This window comes from Schistocerca serialis, chromosome 8 (genome assembly GCF_023864345.2).
Source record: "Schistocerca serialis cubense isolate TAMUIC-IGC-003099 chromosome 8, iqSchSeri2.2, whole genome shotgun sequence".
NCBI lineage: Eukaryota > Metazoa > Arthropoda > Insecta > Orthoptera > Acrididae > Schistocerca > Schistocerca serialis.
This window is the reverse complement of record NC_064645.1, coordinates 607351048-607376370: the sequence shown is the minus strand read 5'-3', so window position 1 is coordinate 607376370 and position 25323 is coordinate 607351048. Positions and strand designations below refer to the sequence as shown.

Genomic DNA, 25323 nt, shown 5'->3' with positions numbered 1-25323 from the left:
CATTTTCATTATTGATGCAAAACTGTATAACAGAAAAACAAGATTCATTTTGTACTTCATCATATCAAGAATTTCTTTTAGATTTGCCTGCCATGTTGTGGTTTTATGATTTAACACTTGTTACATATACCATCTGATTCACATAACATCCTTTTAACCACATTTTAAAAATCTTGAATCTATTAAATATTTTATCATAACTAGACAAAATGTTACTAGAGACTTCTACAGTACATTGATCATATGGATTCCACTGGTTGACAATCTTGATGTTTATTGTCAACCTTGACTAGCGCATATATCCTATACTCTTTGGCTGTATATCACTGTATGTTTTTGTAATCTTTGACAGTGTTGTCTTGGACAGTTAGTCTGTAACATAAACCCCTGTAAGCCTGCTTACTAGCTTTTAACAGCCAAGAGTCATCTACTTTACACTACTGCATTTTTATGATCCATAGTGTTTCGGGTGTTACTGAGTTTATGCATGCTATTACAGAGCAAGTTTTTACCATGCAGGTACATGCTGTTTGAATTTAATGTATTTCTGATCCATCAATGTACAGCTTTGTAAGTACTTTACACAGGATCATTCTTTGCACATATGTTTCGTGTTTTTAAAAAGCTTGTCTGTATATACTACGTATGTTTTGTGTTTCTTTATTTTTTAGTCCTCTGTGATGATGGTTGGTAAAACTCAAACCAATTGACAATAAGGGGTATATGTACAGCTGGTAGCTCAAAACTCTTCTCTTCTTTCTTCTGGTGTTGACCTATCGACAACTCAATGCTTCCACTTTTCTATGAGTGTCTCCTTTAATCCAAAAGTATTTACAATCTAACTGAACTTTCCTACAATATTTCTATCACATATATAAAACAAGCATGGATGTTAATATTAATTAGTGTAACTTTGACTATTAGGTTCACATAAACCACATTTTCAATTTTGGAAAAATACAGCATGACTCAAGGGGTTTAAGTGTCTGCATACCACATGGGCTATTTGGAACTTCCACCCTGCACTAGTTTATCTGAACTCTGGAGATGGGAAATTGCCTCCAGCACATCATGGCACCCTGACACTCTCCTAGACTTAACCATCATTAATGTCAACATGTCACCCTCACTCTTCCCACATGTTCTCTTCTTTCATTATGATCATCTTTATTCATTATATATTTTTATACTACTTCTTCTTCCTCTTTCTTCAAGTGTTAGAAATTTGCTCAGCGCATCTATTGTCTGTGGTTGGTTTCCATGTGATCTCTCAACCTTCTTCTTGGTCTGCTTGTTGAGCTCCTCATTCTTAATTGCAATATCTCTTTCACATCCTCTTAATCTATCTTTACCTCTCACTCTGTCCTAATAATCTTTATAGTGAAGCTGGCATAGAGCTTAGCAATGTCCTATCTCTGACATCCTTTTCTACCTGTAATCCTCTCCCCCTTCATCTTTGCCTACCTCATCCTCACTACAGGCGGGTTTTTGTACTCTGAATGACCCACCCTTCGATTTTACATTCCGAAATCTATTCCTCCTCTCCTCCCTGAAAAAGGAATGAATGGTTTTAATATCAAGGATAATGTAATGTACTTTTCTTTGTGTTCATCGGCACTACTAAATATTTTGCCTCCTGAATGTACGCACTGTCCAACAGATCTGGAAAACATCATGGTAACAACTCAGCACTGATTGGTAGACAGGCATAAAAAGAAGACTGAGCTTGTCTAAGCTTTTGGACACAACCATATTAATTTGGAGAGAATGTCATCTGCCCATCCAAATTTATATTTCTGTAATTCCCTAAATCAACTGGGGCAAATTCCAAGGTGGTTCCTCCAAAAAGACATCACCAATTCCCTTCTCCAACCTCTTTCAGTCTGAGCTTCTGCTCCATCTCTGATTATGTCACTGACAAGATGTTAAACCCTACTATACCTTTTTATCACTCCTGACATTTGTCCTGCCCTATTGTGCTGATGTAAGTTCCTGCTTTTGCCTAAGTATGCTTTCATTTGGCAGGCAGAAATGTTTTACTCTCAGTCTTCATGGAAAGGCTGCATTCTTGCAAACAAACTCAACATACAACAGCCATGAACACATTTTTAAAGTGTTCATTCTTGTCTTAACCAAATGAAAATTTTTTCATGGGATGGTGAGGTAAAAAAATTGCAAAAATGTCTGCTGTTAACAGAAATGAGATATTGCTTACCCGTATGAGTGTACATGTGCCTTGCAAGAGTTCCTTTGTCTGGACATCTTGCATTACACTCTGGGCATGTATATGTCTCTCCTTCCATGTGAATCACTCTTCTGTGTCTCTCCAGACTGGACTTCAACTTGAAGCTTTTAGAGCAATCAACACATTCAAAGTCACCCCCCTGCAAAATACAGTGTACTCAATATATTAAACATAAAATATAATTTATGTAGGCCATCATGAAGAGGGATGAGAAAGCAGAAACCACGTGACTTGATTGATGACAGAGCCTAACATTCACAAAAAGATAATATGTTAATATTAACAAAACAACCATATTGTTGTTGTTGTTGTTTTTAGTCCTAAGATTCATTTCATGCAGCTCTACATGACAATTTATTCTGTGCAAGCCTCTTCATCTCTGCATAACTATTGTCAGCTACACAAATTTGACCTGCTTATTTTAATCAAGGCTCAGTCTCTCTCTGTAATTTCTGCCCAACAACTTCTCTCTATTATCAAACTGATCAGTCCTTCACACCACAAGATGTGTCTTATCAATCAATCCCTTCTTTTAGTCAAGCTGTGTCTTAATTTCTTTTATTGCAGTTTGATTCAGCACATCCTTATTAATAATCCGACTTATCCATCAGCAATCTCCGGTAAAACAATACTTCAAAACCTTCTATTCCATTCTTGTCTAAATCGTATATCTTACAAGTTTCACTACCATATAAGGCTATACTCCGGACTTCAATAAAGGCAAACTAACATTTAAATTTATATTTAGTGTTAACAAATTTATCCTTTTCAGATATGATTTTCTTGCCATGGCTATTCTGTATATTATATTCTCACTACTTCAACCATCATCAGTTATTTTGCTACTCAAATAAGAAAACTCATCTACTACATTTAGTGTCTCATTTTTTAATTTAATGTCCTCTGCATCACTAGATTTGACTCAACAACATCCCATTACCCTTAATTTATTTTTGTGGAAGTTCATCTTAAAAACCTCTTTTCAAGGTACTCTCCTTTCTGTTAAACTGCTCATCCAATCCACTTGTCATCCCTGAAATAATTAGTGTCACTGTAAAATCTCAAAGTTTTAATTTCTTCTCCCTCAATTTTAGTCCTCTGTCCAACTTAACCTATGTCTTCTTCACAACGTGCTTAATGTACAAACTGAATAACATTAGGGATAGGTTACAGCCCCACTTCACTCCATTCTCAACTACTACTTCCCTTTAATGTCCTTAGACTCTTGCCACAGGAGTTTGGTTTCTGAAAAGTTATAGATAAACTTTCACTCCCAATATTTTATCCATGTTATCTTCACAATTTTGAAGAATGTATTTCAGTCAAAATCCTTTCTCTAAATCTACCAATGTTTCTTTAATGTATCTTCTAGAGTATTCAAAGGGTCAGTGTTGTCTCAAGTCTGCCTATATTTCTCCAGTATCTGTACTGGTCTTCTCCACCGAGGTTAGCCTCTATCGCTTCTCTCATCCATTCTTCACTAAATAATTAAATAATCTGTCAGTATTCTGCAACCATGATTTATTAATTGAGAGTTCAATATATATCTATCAGCACCAACTTTCTATGGAACTGGAATTGTTAGATCGGTCTTGAAGATTGAAGGTACTTCATCTGTCTCATACATCTAGCATACCAGGTGACATAGTTTCATTGTGGTACGTTTTCTCAAGGCTCTCAATAATTCTTAGGGACTGTCTACAGCTCATGATTCAACTTAGGTCTTTTATGGCTCTGTCAAGTACTTCTCTATTCCTTTTTGTCTGCTTCATTTCCCATTTTCTCTTTTCATGAATTAAAATCAGTATCTTCTAAGCTCTAAGCTATCTGAGAATTTCTACCAGGCCTTCTGTTTTTGCATACTTGGACCTCTGCTGCTTTCACTATTTCATCTCCCATCATTACCCATTTTTCTATTGTATTTCTTTCCCGTTTCAGTCAATTGTTGCCTATTATTCCCTTTGAAACTCACAACAACTTTTGGTTCCTTTAGTTTATGCAGGTGTAGTACCTTAATTTCCTTAACTTCTGCAACTTCTTTAATCTGAAGTTCATAATGAATAAATTAAGACCAGAGCCCATAATTGGACCCAGAAATGTTTTTCAGTTTAAAAGCTGGTTTCAAATTCTCTCTCTCACTATTATACTGTTATTATCTATTTGAAACCTTCCAGTACCTCCAGGTCTTTTCCTCATGTACAACCTTCTTTCAAGATTCCTAAACCAAGTGTTGGCAATTATTAAATCATTTCTGTAAACGTCTGCTAGGTAGCTTCCCTTTTCATCCCTTTCCTGCAGTCCATGTTTTTCTGTTACTTTTTTCTTTCTCTTCATTTTCCTTCTATCAAATTCTAGTTTTGAGTCCCCAACCACAACTAAATCTTCATCTCCCTTACTGATCTGAATATTTTTTCATATCATCACACACTCTTTCAATCTCTTTATCATCTGTGAAAGGGAATAGGCATAAAAAATTGTACTATTGTGCTGGGTGTTATATTTGTATCCATCTTGGCTACAATAATGCGTTCACTATACTGTTCATGGTAGCTTATAAACATTCTTCTTAGTTAATAGACCTAATCCCGCATTAACCCTCTTTGCTTTTTTGTTGATACCCTTGTAGGCACCTGACCAGAAGTTCTATTCTTCCCATCACCATTTGTCATTAATTTTTACTGCATCTAACTTCAACCCAGACATTATTCTTTTTAAATTCTCTAACCTGCCTACCTAATTAAACAGTTTAACATTCTATGCTTCAACCTGAACAGTACCTGTAAAAGTCAGCTGTAAAGAGCATAATTTATTTCGAGTATTATACTGACACAACAGAAACACACAGCAAAGACAATAAAGTATAAGCCTTGATGTCACACAAACAGAAGATAACCAGCCAACATTATAGTCAATACATAGTTCGAGATCAAAGCAAAAGTTATCAACAGACAACAGTGAACATTCCATCAAGTGAGTGCACAAGGGGATGAGTCCTCTGCATGGCAGGTGCACGGTAATAGCCGATCAGAGGGGTTCTGATAGGTGATGTGACATGAGCTCCATCTTCCCACAGAGCACTTCTTGAGGAAACAGCTTCTAGATTGCAGTACCACCATTGCTGAGGGCTGGAGGCAGGGATTGGTCTCTGACAATTGTGACAGCTTCATGTTGCTGTTATTACAATACCAGTATTATCCTTCCTGATGACAACATCCTCCTCAGTAACCCCCACCTGGTGATGCAAATGGGCGACTATTTTACCTCCCGAATATTTTATCTGTGAGGATGCCATCCTCATTAAGTAATACTGTAGAGCTGTAGATCCTCCTTGCTTTTAGCTGTTCACAGTACCAAGACTGAAGGGTTCTGTTGACTAATATTATAAAACTAGCTCAGTCAATCATCCACATTGTTGTTCTTGCAACAATTGAAAAAGCCATTACCAGTCTTCAGGAACATTTGTCTACGTTAATGATTTTTGTGGTTACATATAAGCTCAGCTGAAAAATGCAATTTACATTTTGCCGTAAGTGTTTCACCTGAATTTATTTGACAAAACATGAATAGTAAAACATATATTTTATTTAGTGACTGTAGTTGGCACCAACTGAGGGCTGAGGCAACAAAAACTTCAACAATACTATTTATTCCACAATCCAAAGCACAAGACCCTGGTTCATAAACATGAAAGGTTTAAAACAAGGCATATCAAGCACCTAGTCAGTAGTGATACTTGGAATGCTACCCTTATACCAACACAGATGGAGAGGACATATGACTCACATCTTGGTGAAATGACAAAGTTGCGAATGCTGTTACTATCAGATTGTGTGAAATGCCCCTTCAGTTGTGAGATGCATATATTTTTACTCACTCTTTAGGTGAAAATGATCAAGACTGGAAACAGAAGTTATGAGAAGAGTACAGAGATTATCAACAACCAAATAGAAGACGATGAAGCTAATTCATGACAACATAGTCTGTATTACAAAGGGACTAGTGGCCAGCCTGTATTGAGTATTGTCTCATAATCAACTGCTACATAAATATCCTTCTATTTTCAGAGCCGTTTTTTCCAAGCCTCGTAGAACTTCTGGACAGTGCTGCATAAAATCATCATTTAGAGGTTTAGTTTTCACAAAATATATATAAAGTAATTACATGAACTGAAAACTGAGGACAAAATAAAATGCCAGGCACTAGTACTGAATCTTTTCCACAAGTATTACAAAGAGGGTGGTCAGCTAGCATCAAAAAGGTGATGTCACATGTCCTATTGGAAACCAAGCCAAAATAAATGAACGGATGACTTACTTTTACTTTTGAGGCAAACACTGTCTGAATATCATTTTCTAACATTGAACATTTTTTGGCTATGAGAGCTGACTCTCAATGCCATCACTAATGTGAGGAACCAAGATTGAGATGATTCCATATTTCATATCCTTAATATTAATTTTTTACATAAAATTTCAATAACAATATAAAGTAAAAAGGTTTACATACCGAGTGGGCAGTGTCGAGGTCTTCACCACAACAATGACATTTACCTGGACCCAAAGCTGAAGTTTCGTCTATAAGCTCATTTACTGTGTTCAACACTGTGCCTGTGAACATAGTTTTGGACATCAGAAAGATATATTTTTTAACATATTAGAAACAGTACAACTGATAATATGTAGTTACATGATGTATCACTTTTTATATTTGTTAAAATGCCGGCTAACGTGAAGTATACAATGAACCCATGCCAGCTCTAAATTTAACATACAAGGGCTACTTCCACCCCCCCTTAGGTCCAATTGTCACAAAATTAAAACTACAGTGAAAACCCAATGAAGTTCTGCTTAGCTGTATTACACAATATCTCTAGTATGCCTGTCAATCGTATCACTTGCACTTGTAAGTCCTGCGCATTCAATGAGCACACAAACATGCTTTGAACAATAGTCCCACATAAAATGAGAAGTGCGTGCCGTCATTAAATTTCTTCATGCTGAGGGATGCAATGCAGCCAAGGTGCAAGAACTTTGAAGCAGGACGTACATGTATTCATGAGCCAGACAATCAGGGAAGGAAGCGCATATCGACTGATGATCTTGTTCAGTGAGTAAATTGGGTAATTTGAGACAACTGTCGGTTCACAATTTCTATGGTGAGTGATTCGTTTCCTAAAATTTCAAGGGTGGCTCTCTATACCAAAGTGTTGCGAGACTCAGTACCACAAACTCTGTGCGAGATGGGTTCCCAAGATGCTGTCCAACAATCACAAACCAACGTGAATGGGCACTGCCTTAATATTTCTCTAAAACTATCCTTATGAAGCATAATTTTTTTGAATAAAATTGTGGCAGGGAATGAAACATGGGTCCATTTCAAAAGTGAAGAAGCACAAGAGCAGTCCAAACAGTAATGCATTCTCATTTCCAGAACAAACCAAAAATGTGCATATGAACTTTCTCAATCAGCAAAAAAAATATATGGCTACTGTGTTCTGGGATCAGAAAGCAGTTTTGGTGGTGAAATTCATGGAAGACTGCACAGTCATCACTGCAGCTCTGTGCAGCATGACTCTTCAATGTCTACAAAAGGCAGTTCAGCACATGCGAAGAGGAATGTTGTAATTAGGCATTGTCCTTCTACATGACATTGCCCAGGCATAGACTGTCGCTGCAACAAAGATGTTTCTGCAGCATTTTTGATGTGAAGTGTTTGATTACCCACCACACAGCCAGATCTTGGCTCCCTCTGATTTTCGTCTCTTTGCTCAGATGTAACACTGGCTAGGAGGATGGCAGTTTTGCACAGTAAACAAGCTGCAGACCAGTGTAGATGACTGACTGAAAATACAGGCATCTTCCATGTATGACAAGGGTATTCGAAAGTTGGTACCATGCTATGACTAGTGCTTAAGTTGGAGTGGCAACTATGTACAGAAACGCCAGAAATAGTAACTAAATGATGTTGGAAACTGAATGAGCCTTTTGTGTGTGTGTGTGTGTGTGTGTGTGTGTGTGTGTGTGTGAGGTGGGGGGGGCAGGGGGGGGGGGGGAGAGGAAGGATGAAGATTTGGTATTTCTTAATAATTTTGCATCTACTTTTGATAGCAGATTCTTTAAAAACAAAAATAACTACATATCAATAAGTCATCAAAGAAATCTTGGATCATTACAGGAACCAAATAATTTAAAAATGAAAAATGGACATCTATAAAACATTCAGAACAATTAATTAATATGCATATATACCCTGATAAGTTTTTGAATGGTGTATATTTTCCGCACTAGGTAGTTCAAAATACACATACATAAGTACACAAATTCCTGCACAGCTACGTTATCTCAGCTAGCTACATTGTCTCTGCTACCTACATTGTTACACCACTGCAGCTTGACCGTGGTGAGGGGCTGTATCACATGGAATGGGCAAGGGGAGAAAGGAGGCAGGCACATGGAGGAGGGAAAGATGTTTGATGGATGAGAGGGAAAGTCAGCAAGTGCACAGGATAAGAATGTGGCACATGTGACCTACTGACACCTTCCTATCTGATTTAGTCTCCTTCTTTATCTGTTTTTGTCGTTCTCCCAGTTCACTCTTCCCATCACTGTCCCCCACAAGCAATTCCCCCCTGCCTGCTTCAGAGCAAAGAGTCAAACTCCACAACATATGGACACTACACAGACAACAGACCCACAGTGACAGGATGAAGTAGTTCTAGAAAATGAGAACAACGAAAAGAGTAAAGCTAAATTAGTTGTTATATGTGCTCCCTAAAAGGGCTAAATGAAATAATAATAATGATAATAAAATAATTATTAAAAATCTAGAGATATCAATAATCACAACATTTTTAGAAATACTGAAAGTTCTTCAGAAGTGCATAAGATAGACTTGCAGCTTATCACAACTATTGCTTGACTTTCCAATCAAAGATGTATTAATTATGCAAAACAAAATTTCAGAGAAACAAAAATGCAAGGGGAACAAATACAATGCTGTAGTCCACAGATAACATAGCCCTCTTGGTCAAAGGTAAGCAATATGTAGAAGACATGGATATACTAAAAAAAAATAATGAGGAAAGAAACTTACAGAAAACCATTAAGAGAAAGAGGGAGGCGTTAGCGAGATATCTGCTGTGGCAGCCAGTAATGAATAACTTCGGTCTATTTGTTCCCATCACTACCAAAAGATTTCTGTGTAGCATTTACCTCCAACAGGGGTCGCCTGTTTCTGCATTCCAGTGGAGCACAAGAATCCAAGTTTGCAAACTGCTCTCCCATTGCCTTTGTGTTAACTGATTTGGGCAAAACTTTTCACAGTGTAAGGATACAGTTAAAGGTTGAAAAACTGTTGTTCTCTAATATACCATGATGAATTATTCCTTATTAACAGATTCTCCCCCACTCCCTGCACCTCAATCCAAGACCTATTTGAATGCTCTTTCTCTGAGCAGCTTCACAATATCATGCACTAATCTATCACAAAAACTGCCTTTCACACTATGTGGAAAGTTACTCTGAATTGATGTTTTATGGCATATGTGGGTAAGAACAATATGTCATGTAGACACAACTTTGTAATAGTTACATGTCTGACAGAACAGATACCACTCGTGATGATGTGGCTGATGTGTATATTTATACAAAACATAGGATGGGGAAGGAAAGGGAAAGGAGGGGTGGAAAAATGGGGACTTCAAGCTGCAGCAGTGACAATGCAATGGCAAAAGTTCAAAATTTGTGCTGAGCTGGGACTCAAACCCAGATGCTTCATGTCTTTAGAAGAGTTGCCCTAACTGTCTTGGCCATCTAGCCCCAAATTCAAAACTTATCACACAGTGCAATGCAGTATCCCTCTTGCATCAACTCCCTGCTTGGAAATTATTATAAATATATGCACTAGATTTCTGTAAGATTGCGAAGGCTCCTGACGTTTGTTTCAGTGTGGATGCACTGTTCCTGACTAAATCCTATGTGAATCAATAACTTATGAGTCGCGAGTTGCTGGGCGAGGGCTGCTGAATTACAGTGTGCGATAAGTTGAGAATTTGAGTCTGCTGGAGAGCGTGTCTACTTGGCTGAGGTGATTACGGCAACTAGTTGGGCACAAATTTTCAACTTCCACCGCTGCATTACCACAATGCCCTGTGCGGCTGGTAGTCACATATTTGCCACCCATCCTTTCCCTTTCCCTCCCCACCCTCAATATCATATAAATTTGTAACGTCTACACAAAATCTATGTTACTAAATGGCTAAAAAATTCAACAAGTCCCAGTTGAAGATTGCCTATCTAATAGCTCCCAGTGGGCAACAAAAATTTTGATTCCTTTATTTAAGAAAGGCAGCACTTAGTGACTTCCAACAAAATTTACAAATTTGTGAAGTTTGTTGTATCAAGCCTTTATGAAACTTTCTCACTGACACCCCCACAAAATAACGAAAGGAAAAAAGTTGATCACTTACTACATTTTTGATGTTAATGCAGTAAAACTTCAGCATCAAGCATGAAGTTCAATGCATTATTTTTTTACTATTAATTCTATGTATAACACATTTTATTGACAGTATCCACAGACTGTAATTACAACATTATATCATTGTACAATGCATAGTTCAGGAGATTTGTCATTGTATATATTCAGATGCATGGAAAACTGTGTCCTACATGTGAGTTCAATTCTTTAAAGAATCAGATGGTCATGTTTTGATGTAGCCAGTAATTGGTTGTGCTGGATTTAGTCATTTTATTTGTATGTATATTAACCTGACATGATAAGGGTGCATATTTTTGTCTATTTCACAGTGTATAGTTTCAACAAAAAAGCTTTTCCAATTGTGACAGCATATCATAGTTATTCCATTGTTTCATTTAGGTGTTCAAAGCTTACATTTATTGTAAAGATAATACAATTTCAAGTACTATTTCCGTGAACTTTAACGGTAAACTTCAAGATTTTTGTTAGAGTTTGTAGGTCACTCCCAAAGTGTTATCCATTCACACATCATGTCTGTTGATCCACAGAGAAGGAGTAGTTGTAGGAATGTGGAAAAAGTCAGGGTGTACATTAACAAACGAGAAAAACATTTCCATGGGCAATGACACAGTGTACATTAACAAATGACAAACAAACTTTCAAACTTATCAAATCTGCACACTGTACTAACAATAAACTATCACAATACTGCTAACTACTGTTTGTGCTTGTGTCAGCTAAATACAACCTATCAAATAAGCAGGAAAGCCATTACTTTAAAAAATACTGCAACTACCTCAGTTATATTAAATAGTTGCTGCGTATCTACTATTGGTAATATTTATTTGATTACATTAGTATTTTCGAAAGGAAATAGTTATTACCTCTTGAAAAACAAAATACACTACTACTTGTCACACAGCACTACAATGAATGCTGCTGCTTTCCATACAGCTACCAGAACTTTTCAATCCTTGAATCTTGTGGACAACATTAATAGTAAGCCCACAGTTATCTATAATGAAATACTGTCTGAAGTAAGCTTCATAAATATTCAGTCCGCTCTGATTTCAAAGTGGTGCAAAGATTGGCAACTTGCTTTAAATGTTCAGAAATGTAAAACTGTGCGCTTCACAAAATGAAAAATGCAGCACCCGATGACTATAATGTCAACGAGTCACAGCTGAAATTGGTGAACTTGTATAAATACCAGTGTGTGACAATTTATAGGGATATGAAATGGAATGAGCATGTAATCTCAGTCATAGATAAAGCAGGTGGCAGACTGCGCTCCACTGGTAGCATACTAGTGAAATTCAACCAGTTTACAAAGGAGACAGAATACAAAACACTTGTACAACCAGTTCTTGAATATTGCTAAAGTATATGGGACCCACACCAAATAGGACTAACTAGGGATATTGAATGGATACAAAGAAAGGCAGCACAAATAGTAACGGCTTGTATGACTCGCAAGACCCAGACTGTCACAAAGATGCTGGAAGAACTTAACTGGCAAGATGCCTGAATATGGATGTAAACTATCCTGCAAAAATCTACTCAGAAAGTTCTAAAATCAAGTTCAAGTGCCGCCTCAATAACTTATACAGTGGGATGTACCTTTGCAGCACACTTCACATTGATTTGCAGAGTAGGGAGATAGATGTCGATCTAGATAATCAGGTAATTTGCAGGAGTAACTAGTGAGATATGATTTAGTTTTCTTTCGGACTGATCAGAATGCCCAGTTTCTTTCTTTATGTTAGATAGGAGCTCGCTGAACTCCTTTGCACCAGAGTACATAACTCTACCATGGACTGTACACAAGAAGGCAAAGCCTACATGAAAGCTGCTTTTATGTGATGTATGGTGACTGTGTAGATGACAGTTCAGCTGAAACTGATTTTCATTATTAGCTATAAATGTTCTGTTGAATGAAACTTTATTTACTTTAGATGCTGAGCCCAAAAGACAAATCCATAAGAGAACAGTGGGTAAAAATATACAAAATAAGCCAACATCCTTATATTTAGGTCAAACAAATTGTACACCCAATGTTTTATTTAGTGGGTGACCATAATGTCTACTTCTGGTGTCACATAATACGAGTCTTTGCAAGATTAAGTCAAACTGTTTGCAGTGAACCAGTTGTATCTCCATTTGCCTATGATCTGAATTGTGCCTGGTAAGACAGTTTGGACCTGTGCTAACAAGTGCTTGGTTGTAGGTGTAACTGTGTGTGTGTGAATACTACAAGAAGAGCCAGACTGCTCGAAAACTAGTGAACAGAATTTTCTGTTACATGTGTCTATGTGCCACACATCAGTCTGCTATAGGTGAGTTATTGCTTTTTGTGTATTAATCCATTCAGACATTTCCATTATTACTTTAATATAGTTTTGTTTTGTCATTTATCACTTCTTTCATCTTTGGCTATGATTTGTGAATGTGAAAAGTCCCAAGTTGCACTGTGGTGCACAGTCCATAAAATCCATATGTCCCCCTACAATTGTCTGAGCAAGTCTGTTAAAAGATTGAGGACAGCTTCAAACATATATTTATAAAATACTTTTGCTATTTTGCTGAACTCTTCATTGAATGTATACTTTATGCTGTAAGCAGAAACAGTAACATCATTTATGAATTAATAGCTGAACATACTTCCATTTAGTGACTTAAAACAGTCCTGTTTGGAAAAATAACTGGATTCAAACAACTATTGAAACTAAAGCCTTTGCCATTGTTTCCTTTCCCAAACACATATGATCATCGGCAAGATTTTACTTTCATTATGTACCTGAACAATTTTTAATTGTTTCATCACCAACCATGCTGAGGGAAAATTCGGCTTAAACATTTTTGTTGTTACTACTGCAATACTGTTTTACGTTAATTAGTAGTTTATGTGGTTTTCAGCACAATAATGCCTTCTGAATTGATAACCCATCGTCTGTACCAACATGACTGTTTAGGAAAATGGCTAAAAGTTTTTGAAAATCACTTAAACTGTACATACTATAAGAACTGTTTATTTTTTTATTATTCTCTAGGAGATGGTCTGATGGGTTTTCCTGAGAAACTTAAAATAGCTCTCCCTTCTGAGGCGCACATTTTCAGGAGAAGTCATGACCTGAATGTATGTCCGAATGACACAGTGGCTCGATACTTTGAAGTTTATATTTACTGCCAGGCCCCCGGAGTAGTCAACATTCCATTGGAACTACTGACGGCCTTGGGAGAGCCAGTCCTGACAAAACTCTACCATCTGGTGGGCAAGATGTATGAAACAGGCGAAATACCCTCAAACTTCAAGAAGAATATAATAATTCCAATCCCAAAGAAAGCAGGTGTTGACAGATGTGAAAATTACCGAACAATCAGTTTAATAAGCCACAGCTGCAAAATACTAACACGAATTCTTTATAGACGAATGAAAAAACTAGTAGAAGCCGACCTCGGGGAAGATCAGTTTGGATTCCGAAGAAATACTGGAACACGTGAGGCAATACTGACCGTACGACTTATCTTAGAAGAAAGATTAAGGAAAGGCAAACCTATCTTTCTAGCATTTATAGACTTAGAGAAAGCTTTTGACAATGTTGACTGGAATACTCTCTTTCAAATTCTAAAGGTGGCAGGGGTAAAATACAGGGAGCAAAAGGCTATTTACAATTTTACAGAAACCAGATGGCAGTTATAAGAGTCGAGGGACATGAAAGGGAAGCAGTTGTTGGGAAGGGAGTAAGACAGGGTTGTAGCCTCTCCCTGATGTTATTCAATCTGTATATTGAGCAAGCAGTAAAGGAAACAAAAGAAAAATTCGGAGTAGGTATTAAAATCCATGGAGAAGAAATAAAAACTCTGAGGTTCGCCGATGACATTGTAATTGTGTCAGAGACAGCAAAGGACTTGGAAGAGCAGTTGAATGGGATGGACAGTGTCTTGAGAGGAGTATATAAGATGAACATCAACAAAAGCAAAACTAGGATAATGGAATGTAGCCGAATTAAGTCGGGTGATGCTGAGGGAATTAGATTAGGAAATGAGACACTTAAAGTAGTAAAGGTGTTTTGCTATTTGGGGAGCAAAATAACTGATGACGGTCGAAGTAGAGAGGATATAAAATGTAGACTGGCAATGGCAAGGAAAGCGTTTCTGAAAAAGAGAAATTTGTTAACATCAAGTATAGATTTAAAGTGCCAGGAAGTCGTTTCTGAAAGTATTTGTATGGAGTGTAGCCATGTATGGAAGTGAAACATGGACGATAAATATTTTAGACAAGAAGAGAATAGAAGCTTTCGAAATGTGGTGCTACAGAAGAATGCTGAAGATTAGATGGGTAGATCACGTAACTAATGAGGAAGTATTGAATAGGATTGGGGAGAAGAGAAGTTTGTGGCACAACTTGACCAAAAGAAGGGATCGGTTGGTAGGACATGTTCTGAGGCATCAAGGGATCACCAATTTAGTATTGGAGGGCAGCGTGGAGGGTAAAAATCGTAAAGGGAGACCAAGGGATGAATACACTAAGCAGATTCAGAAGGATGTAGGCTGCAGTAGGTACTGGGAGATGAAGAAGCTCGCACAGGATAGAGTAGCATGGAGAGCTGCATCAAACCAGTCTCAGGACTGAGGACCACAACAACAACAACAACATGCTCCTCAGTGCATAGACAAGGTGTCACTTGTTTCTCAGTTTTAATTGCAATTTGACTATTGTCATTTTTTGTTAACACCATCCATACCACCCACCACTGTGTGACAAATCAAGCTGAGATAATTTTAATTCCCTTCTTGTTTTGCCATCTGCCTCCTCAAATTCGTTTTTTCATTTTTAAATAATTACCATTAACATACGTGAATAGACTCTGCATTTTCATAAAAGAGAAAGGTTGGCCCTCAGTTTTAAAGAATATAACACCAGATCTAATTTTGTGCTTAGTTTATATATGTAACTGATTCTATAATTTATTTCGACTATTACTAGTTAGTATCTTCCATTATAGGGTGAAATCAGTAATTGTTTTGTAACTTAAATTGTATTGTTGATGTATAAACAAATATAAATTCTGTACTAATTATAAACATTTGGAGGAACAACTACTAGTAATCTTAAAGTATCTATTTGGTTCGATTTGAAAACATGTTAGCAAGGCCAGCCCTTAATTACTTCCAAAGAATTGACAGTTTTGTCAAAAGTATTGTTTAATAACTATATATGTTAATTTCATGATTTAAACAAATAATTTGGCTTAACCCTCATAGTAGAAGAAACTGTTTAAGAGAACCAATTATCGATGTGTTCAGCTAATTTAATGAGTTAAGTTTTAATTGTAATTTCTGTAAATTTAACTTCGAACAATGTGTAGTTTCAGTACCTATTACTGTAAGAATATATAAGAGCCCGATTTTTGGTCCCGAGACAGTCAGTGCATGGCCGAGCTTCAGACGAGGAACCTATGTTTGTAGTTGAACAGTGAAAGTAAAAGACTGTGAAATGCAACTGTGCTTCTGTCGGCTACATCATTTACAGTAGACAATAGCTGCACATCCACACCCCATTTTTCAGCCAGTATGTTGACGCCAAGGGCAATCAACAAACAAAGAAACAAAGCAGGCAGAACCATCACAATTGGAAGGTTGGTTGCTGTTGCAAATCCTATTCACTGTCAAGAACCAGGTATCACACAAGATTCACATGTTCTTCTTTCCAATTACAATTATTGGTGTGTGTAGTAGCCTGATATTATGGCTTTGTTGCTGCAAAGTTTGTCCACTGCAACTTATTTATCCAGTTCCTCCCTTCAACAGTTGCTTTCATTCTCTTTTCATTTTTCAATGATTCTCTTTGTAGCTTAAAACAGCTGTTGACCTCTAATCTACAATGCATCTCAGTGAACAAATATTGATGTGTACAGTATTTTCTATTATCCCACTTTTCAGTTTCCTTTTTTATCATCGCTATCAAACTTTAGTAATGTAAGGAGACACGGTGCGTGTAACATATGTTCGGCAGAAAGGAGAGTTGACCATTTGCAGCATAGTCAGAGGCTCAGACAGTTCTGTGACCGTGTAGGCTGCAGATTCCTCGACTTGCACCAAAGAGTGGTTGGGTTTTGGATTTCAATGAATAGGTCAGGTGTCCACATACGCAGGAGGCGGCTACACAGGTAGCAGGTTCTGTGTGGCATGGACTGGGCGGTTTATTAGGTTAGAGGGTCTGTGGAAAACACAAGAAGGGTTTCAGTCACAAAGGGTGCAGGTTGAACACAGGAAGAATGTAGATGCAGGAACCATTAACAGTTGTAAATTGTTGTAGCTGTGTTGGGAAAATACCAGAGTTCCAAACATTAATAGAAAGCACTGATGCTCAAATTGTTGTAGGCACCAAAAGCTGGCTAAAGCCAGATATAAGCACAACTGAAATTTTTGCAAAGAACCTAACGGTGTTCCGAAAGGGAAGGCTAAACACGGTTGGCAGTGGCGTGTTGGTTGCTGTTAGAAGTAGTTTAACTTGTCGCGAAATTGAAGTAGATACTTCCAGAGATTTAGTATGGGCAGAGGTCATTGTTGGCAAACGGAAGAAAATAATAATTGGATCCTTTTACCGACGTCCCAATTCAGATGACACAGTTGCTGAAAGGTTCAAAGAAAACTTGAGTTTGATTTCAAACACGTACATGACTCATATGATAATAGTTGGTGGAGACTTTAATTTACCCTCGATATGTTGGCAAAAATACATGTTTAATTCCAGAGTTACGCATAAAATATGATCCGAAATTGTGCTAAATGCATTCTCTGAAAATTATTTCGATCAGTTAGTTCATGAGCCCATGCGAATAGCAAACGCTTGTGGAAATACACTTGACCGCTTAGCAACAAATAATCCTGAGTTAATAATGAGCATCAAAACCGATACAGGGATTAGTGAACACAGGGTTGTCGTAGCGAGATTGAATATTGTAATCCCCAAATCCTCCAAAAATAAGCAAAAAATGTACCTATTCAAAAAAGCAGATAAAAATTCACTTGGCGTCTTCCTGAAAGACACTCTCCACTCATTCCACATTAATAATATAAATGTAGACCAAATGTGGCTTAAATTCAAAGAAATAGTATCGGCAGCAATTGAGAGGTTTATACCAAATAAACTTAACAAATGACGGAGATGATCCTCCTTGGTACACAAAATGGGTTAGAACACTGTTGCAGATACAACAAAACAAACACGCCAACTTTAAACAGACGCCAAATCCCCAAGATTGGCAATCTTTTACAGAAGCTCAAAATTTAGCATGGACTTCAATGCGAGATGGTTATAACAGTTTCCACAATGAAACTTTTGTCTCGAAATCTGGAAGAAAATCCAAAGAGATTCTGGTCATACGTGAAGTATGTTATTGGCAAGAAACAATCAATGCCTTCTCTGTGCGACAGCAATGAAGATACTATTGAAGACAGTGCTACCAAAGCACAGTTACTAAACACAGCCTTCTGAAATGCCTTCACAAAAGAAGACAAAGTAAATATTCCAGAATTCGAATTGAGAACAGCTGCCAACATGAGTAACGTAGAAGTAAATATCCTCGAAGTAGTGAAGCAACTTAAATCACATAATAAAAGCAAGTCTTCTGGTCCAGACTGTATACCAATTAGGTTCCTTTCAGAGTATGCTCATGCATTAGCTCCATACTTAACAATGATATACAACCATTCGCTCGACGAAAGATCCGTACCCAAAGACTGAAAAGTTGCAGAGGTGACACCAATATTCAAGAAAGTTGGTAGGAGTAATCCAGTAAATTACATGTCCATATCGTTAACGTCAATATGCAGCAAGATTTTGGGACATATATTGTGTTTAAACATTATGAATTACCTCAAAGAAAACTGTCTATTGACACACAATCAACATGGTTTTAGAAAACATCGTTCTTGTGAAACACAACTAGCTCTTTATTCACATGAAGTGTTGAGTGCTATTGAGAAGGGATTTCAGATCGATTCCATATTTCTAGATTTCTGGAAGGCTTTCGACACTGTACCACACAAGTGGCTTTTGTGAAATTGCATGCTTCTGGAATATCATCTCAGTTATGTGACTGGATTTGTGATTTCCCCTCAGAGAGGTCACATCTACATTTATACTCCGCAAGCCACCCAACGGTGTGTGGCGGAGGGCACTTTACGTGCCACTATCATTACCTCCCTTTCCTGTTCCAGTCGCGTATGGTTCGCGGGAAGAACGACTGTCTGAAAGCCTCCGTGCGCGCTCTAATCTCTCTAATTTTACATTCGTGATCTCCTCGGGAGGTATAAGTAGGGGGAAGCAATATATTCGATACCTCATCCAGAAACGCACCCTCTCGAAACCTGGTGAGCAAGCTACACCGCGATGCAGAGCGCCTCTCTTGCAGAGTCTGCCACTTGAGTTTATTAAACACCTCCGTAACACTATCACGGTTACCAAATAACCCTGTGACGAAACGCGCCGCTCTTCTTTGGATCTTCTCTATCTCCTCCGTCAACCTGATCTGGTACGGATCCCACACTGATGAGCAATACTCAAGTATAGGTCGAACGAGTGTTTTGTAAGCCACCTCCTTTGTTGATGGACTACATTTTCTAAGCACTCTCCCAATGAATCTCAACCTGGTACCCGCCTTACCAACAATTAATTTTATATGATCATTCCACTTCAAATCGTTCCGCACGCATACTCCCAGATATTTTACAGAAGTAACTGCTACCAGTGTTTGTTCCGCTATCATATAATCATACAATAAAGGATCCTTCTTTCTATGTATTCGCAATACATTACATTTGTCTATGTTAAGGGTCAGTTGCCACTCCCTGCACCAAGTGCCTATCCGCTGCAGATCTTCCTGCATTTCGCTACAATTTTCTAATGCTGCAACTTCTCTGTATACTACAGCATCATCCGTGAAAAGCCGCATGGAACTTCCGACACTATCTACTAGGTCATTTATATATATTGTGAAAAGCAATGGTCCCATAACACTCCCCTGTGGCACGCCAGAGGTTACTTTAACGTCTGTAGACGTCTCTCCATTGATAACAACATGCTGTGTTCTGTTTGCTAAAAACTCTTCAATCCAGCCACACAGCTGGTCTGATATTCCGTAGGCTCTTACTTTGTTTATTAGGCGACAGTGCGGAACTGTATCGAACGCCTTCCGGAAGTCAAGAAAAATAGCATCTACCTGGGAGCCTGTATCTAATATTTTCTGGGTCTCATGAACAAATAAAGCGAGTTGGGTCTCACACGATCGCTGTTTCCGGAATCCATGTTGATTCCTACATAGTAGAATCTGGGTTTCCAAAAACGACATGATACTCGAGCAAAAAACATGTTCTAAAATTCTACAACAGATCGACGTCAGAGATATAGGTCTATAGTTTTGCGCATCTGCTCGACGACCCTTCTTGAAGACTGGGACTATCTGTGCTCTTTTCCAATCATTTGGAACCCTCCATTCCTCTAGAGACTTGCGGTACACGGCTGTTAGAAGGGGGGCAAGTTCTTTCGCGTACTCTGTGTAGAATCGAATTGGTATCCCGTCAGGTCCAGTGGACTTTCCTCTATTGAGTGATTCCAGTTGCTTTTCTATTCCTTGGACACTTATTTCGATGTCAGCCATTTTTTCGTTTGTGCGAGGATTTAGAGAAGGAATTGCAGTGCGGTCTTCCTCTGTGAAACAGCTTTGGAAAAAGGTGTTTAGTATTTCAGCTTTATGCGTGTCATCCTCTGTTTCAATGCCATCATCATCCCGTAGTGTCTGGATATGCTGTTTCGAGCCACTTACTGATTTAACGTAAGACCAGAACTTCCTAGGATTTTCTGTCAAGTCGGTACATAGAATTTTACTTTCGAATTCACTGAACGCTTCACGCATAGCCCTCCTTACGCCAACTTTAACATCGTTTAGCTTCTGTTTGTCTGAGAGGTTTTGGCTGCGTTTAAACTTGGAGTGGAGCTCTCTTTGCTTTCGCAGTAGTTTCCTAACTTTGTTGTTGTACCACGGTGGGTTTTTTCCGTCCCTCACAGTTTTACTCGGCACGTACCTGTCTAAAACGCATTTTACGATTGCCTTGAACTTTTTCCATAAACACTCAACATTGTCAGTGTCGGAACAGAAATTTTCGTTTTGATCTGCTAGGTAGTCTGAAATCTGCCTTCTATTACTCTTGCTAAACAGATAAACCTTCCTCCCCTTTTTTATATTCCAATTAACTTCCATATTCAGGGATGCTGCAACGGCCTTATGATCACTGATTCCCTGTTCTGTACATACAGAGTCGAAAAGTTCGGGTCTGTTTGTTATCAGTAGGTCCAAGATGTTATCTCCACGAGTCGGTTCTCTGTTTAATTGCTCGAGGTAATTTTCGGATAGTGCACTCAGTATAGTGTCACTCGATGCTCTGTCCCTACCACCCGTCCTAAACATCTGAGTGTCCCAGTCTATATCTGGTAAATTGAAATCTCCACCTAAGACTATAACATGCTGAGAAAATTTATGTGAAATGTATTCCAAATTTTCTCTCAGTTGTTCTGCCACTAATGCTGCTGAGTCGGGAGGTCGGTAAAAGGAGCCAATTATTAACCTAGCTCGGTTGTTGAGTGTAACCTCCACCCATAATAATTCACAGGTCATAGTAACTGACGGAAAGTCATTGAGTATAACAAAAGTGATTTCTGGCGTTCCCCAAGGTAGTGTTATAGGCCCTTTGCTGTTCCTTATCTATATAAATAATTTGGGATACAATCTGAGCAGCTGTCTTAGGTTGTTTGCAGATGACGCTGTTGTTTATCGAGTAATAAAGTCATCAGAAGATCAAAACAAATTGCAAAACGATTTAGAAAAGATATCTGAATGGTGCAAAAATTGGCAGTTGACCCTAAATAATGAAAAGTGTGAGGTAATCCACATGAGTGCTAAAAGGAATTCATTAAACTTCGGTTACACAATAAATCAATCTAATCTAAAAGCCATAAATTCAACTAAATACCTAGGTATTACAATTATGAACAACTTACATTGGAAGGAACACACAGAAAATGTTGTGGGGAAGGCTAACCAAAGACTGCATTTTATTGGCCGGACACTTAGAAAATGTAACAGATCTACTACGGAGATTGCCTACAATACGCTTGTCCATCCTCTTTTAGAATACTGCTGTGCTGAGTGGGATCCTTACCAGATAGGAGAGATGGAGTACATCGAGAAAGTTCAAAGAAGGGCAGCACGTTTCGTATTATCGTGAAATATAGGAGAGAGTGTCACGGAAATGATACAGGATTTGGGCTGGACATCATTAAAAGAAAGGCGTTTTTCGTTGCGATGGAATCTTCTCACAAAATTCCAATCACCAACTTTCTCCTCCAAATACGAAAATATTTTGTTGAACTGACCTACATAGGAAGAAGCGATCACCACCATAAAATAAGGAAAATCAGAGCTCATATGGAAAGATATAGGTGTTTGTTCTTTCTGCACGTGATATGAGATTGGAATAATACAGAATTGTGAAGGTGGTTCGATGCACCCTCTGCCAGGCACTTAAATGTGATTTGCAGAGTACCCATGTAGATGTAGATGTAGATGTAGATGAACAACATATACATATGCAGCTAAAGTCTTTCATAAATGAGAAGCCCAGAGAAAGCCTTTATCCAACAGTGGATAATGAGGAAGCCTAGAGATGTCCTTTATCCAAGAGTGGATGTCATTTTGTATACACAGTTGGCTGAAGGGGACAATACACCAACAATGAGGATCATGATGATCATGCAGCTTGTATACATGTCAGATGATGCTGAAACTACAGTCTGAACTGCCACCATTGACCCACTTGCCACACTAAGATTGAGAAGGCTGACATTCACCACCAACACTTAGCTATTCACGTTGCACATGTATGCTGATTACTTTTCTCCTGCTATGCACCTTGCCCCTTGGACAGCGGAATTCTTGTGGCACAGCTACTGTATAACAGGAAGGTCCCCATTCCTATGCAGTACTGTCATTCCAGCTAGTCACAAGATACACACTACAGTGTCATTCAAACACTAGAACATCTAGAATTGGTAGTGTGACAAAGGAGAACAGTGTGCTTTATGCCCTTGAGCATACACTTAGTACAGCTGTGTCAACGTGTTTATTTTGGTGAAGTTATGTGGAATGAGAAGAATGTAACACTAAAGTCAGCAAAAAGCTTTTTTCTTTCTGGACTACTACTAATACACAGGAACATTATAACTAGACCTACGTAATTCTATACGATACATTTTGACATATAACACTAATGATTTTAAAAATATATGTGAACTTTGATGTAATCTTTATCATTGCAATGTTTTAAAGTATATGAGCTTTAGCAACAATCATATGCATTTTTCAGCAAATAACTTTAATGGTTGCATAAGTCTTTTGCCATTGTTTTATAAAAAATCAGCCATTTACTGATTTAACATTCCCTTTTGCATTAATGTCAGTGCTGTTTTTATTGTGGTCATCAGTCTGAAGACTAGTTTGATGCAACTCTAAATGTTAGTCTATCCTGTACAAACCTCTTCATCTCTGCACAACTACCACAACCTACATCCAGTTGAAGCTGCTTACTGTACCCTTCCTCAACAATTTTTACAAACCACTCCCCCCCCCCCCCCCCCCAACCTCTCTCTCTCTCTCTCTCTCTCTCTCTCTCTCTCTCTCTCTCTCTCTCTCTCTCTCTCACACACACACACACACACACACACACACATTACCTTCCATTACCAAATTGACAATTCCTAGATGCCTCAGGATGTGTTTCATCAACCAATCTCTTCATATGGTAAAGCTGTGACACAAATTTCTTTTTTCTCCAGTGTCAATACATACAAGAGATATGAATACCTTGATTCTTTCCTTGCAATGTCATGCAATTAGATCCATTAACCTAATCGTTATGAAATTTATAGAAGTATAGAGTATTTTTTTCTAATTAGTCAGGTTAAAGATGCAGGAGCTTATAATGTTATTTGGTATGAATGAGGGAACATGCCACATGGATACTGTTAGTCTGCTACTTTAATGTTTTAAAATTTTGACAGATATACATGATACGAGATGTGTGAGGATAATTTGTACCCTCAAATAAAAAAATAAATAAATAAAATAAAATAAAATAAAGTAAAATAAATAATAATAATAATAAGCGCTGTCATGATCGGGGACGGCGCTTGAACTCTATGCCCGTCCACAATGGTAACGACACTGCTAGCCACACGGAAAATGATTTAAATCCAAATAGAGGTGTTTTGCAGGATATGCTTCCTGCAACCACTCTAGAAGGAAAACAAAGACAGAGGATGAGATGGTCAGATGAAGTTAACCGACACCTCATGTTCTGTTATTACCAAGCAACAAACTTAGGAACCAACACAACAGAATACAGATCACAAGTATACACAAAATTTATTACCAGATACCCAGAATTAAAATTTTTAACAGAACAACGACGAGCTGATCAGATCCATGTAATAATAAAAAATAACAGGATACCCCAGTCAGAATTAGAAAACATCAAACAACAAGTACAACAAATACTGGGACAAATGTGCAATCAGAAGAAGAAGAAAATACAGTAATGGACTCAAACATCCCAGAGCAAACAAACAAAGAACACCACGCATCAATTAAACAACCAGAGAAAAACGACATCTTAAGACAGCCACCAGAACAAGCACAAATAGAACATGAAGTGACACACATGTTAGATATAGAAGAAAAATTTCAGCTAACATATATAGAATACAAAGACACAAATACAGACATTAGACCATTCTTGCATAGACCAACAAATAACTCACAAGTCGAAACAACAATAACAACTATCAACACAATCATACACAACAAAATAAATGAAAATACAACTATGGAAGAGTTACAACTACTGGTTTATATTGGAGCACTCACTACACTAAATACACACACTAGGCAGGGATCAGAACAAACCAACACACGGAAGAAACCCACAAAACCAGCATGGCAACACAGGCTACAGATCAGAATAGAAAAACTGAGAAAAGACATCGGACAGCTAACACAATTTATAAGAAACGAAATATCAGACAAAAAACGAAAAAGGTTAGGTAAAATCTCACAACAAGAAGCGATAGAGCTATTAGATGAAAAGAAGCAGAAATTACAAGCATTGGCCAAATGACTTAGAAGATACAAAAAAAGTGAAAATAGAAGAAAAACAAAACCAAACATTCAACACAAATCAAAAGAAATTTTATCAGACAATAGATAACACACACATTGAAATAGACAACCCACCAAACATAACAGACATGGAACACTTCTGGAGCAACATATGGTCAAGCCCGGTACAACATAAGAGAGATGCACAGTGGATACAAGCAGAAACAGACACATACAAGATGATACCACAATTGCCTGAAGTGATAATTTTGCAACATGAAGTCACCCAAGCAATTAATTCTACGTACAATTGGAAAGCCTCTGGAAAAGATAAAATAGCAAATTTCTGGCTAAAGAAGTTCACCTCAACACATTCACATCTAA

General features: G+C 37.8%; 1 protein-coding gene across 1 annotated transcript in view; it reads right to left on the bottom strand.

The window, feature by feature from the left end:
- The window catches only part of LOC126416768 (gastrula zinc finger protein XlCGF57.1-like), a 252168-nt gene that overhangs the window by 131422 nt on the left and 95423 nt on the right, over window positions 1–25323 (bottom strand). Inside the window, exons 5-6 of the mRNA XM_050084613.1 lie at window positions 6752–6852; window positions 2216–2384 (exon numbers count right to left, since the gene is read on the bottom strand). Coding sequence (XP_049940570.1) covers window positions 2216–2384; window positions 6752–6852 — 270 coding nt within the window. The remainder of the gene's footprint in view (window positions 1–2215; window positions 2385–6751; window positions 6853–25323) is intronic.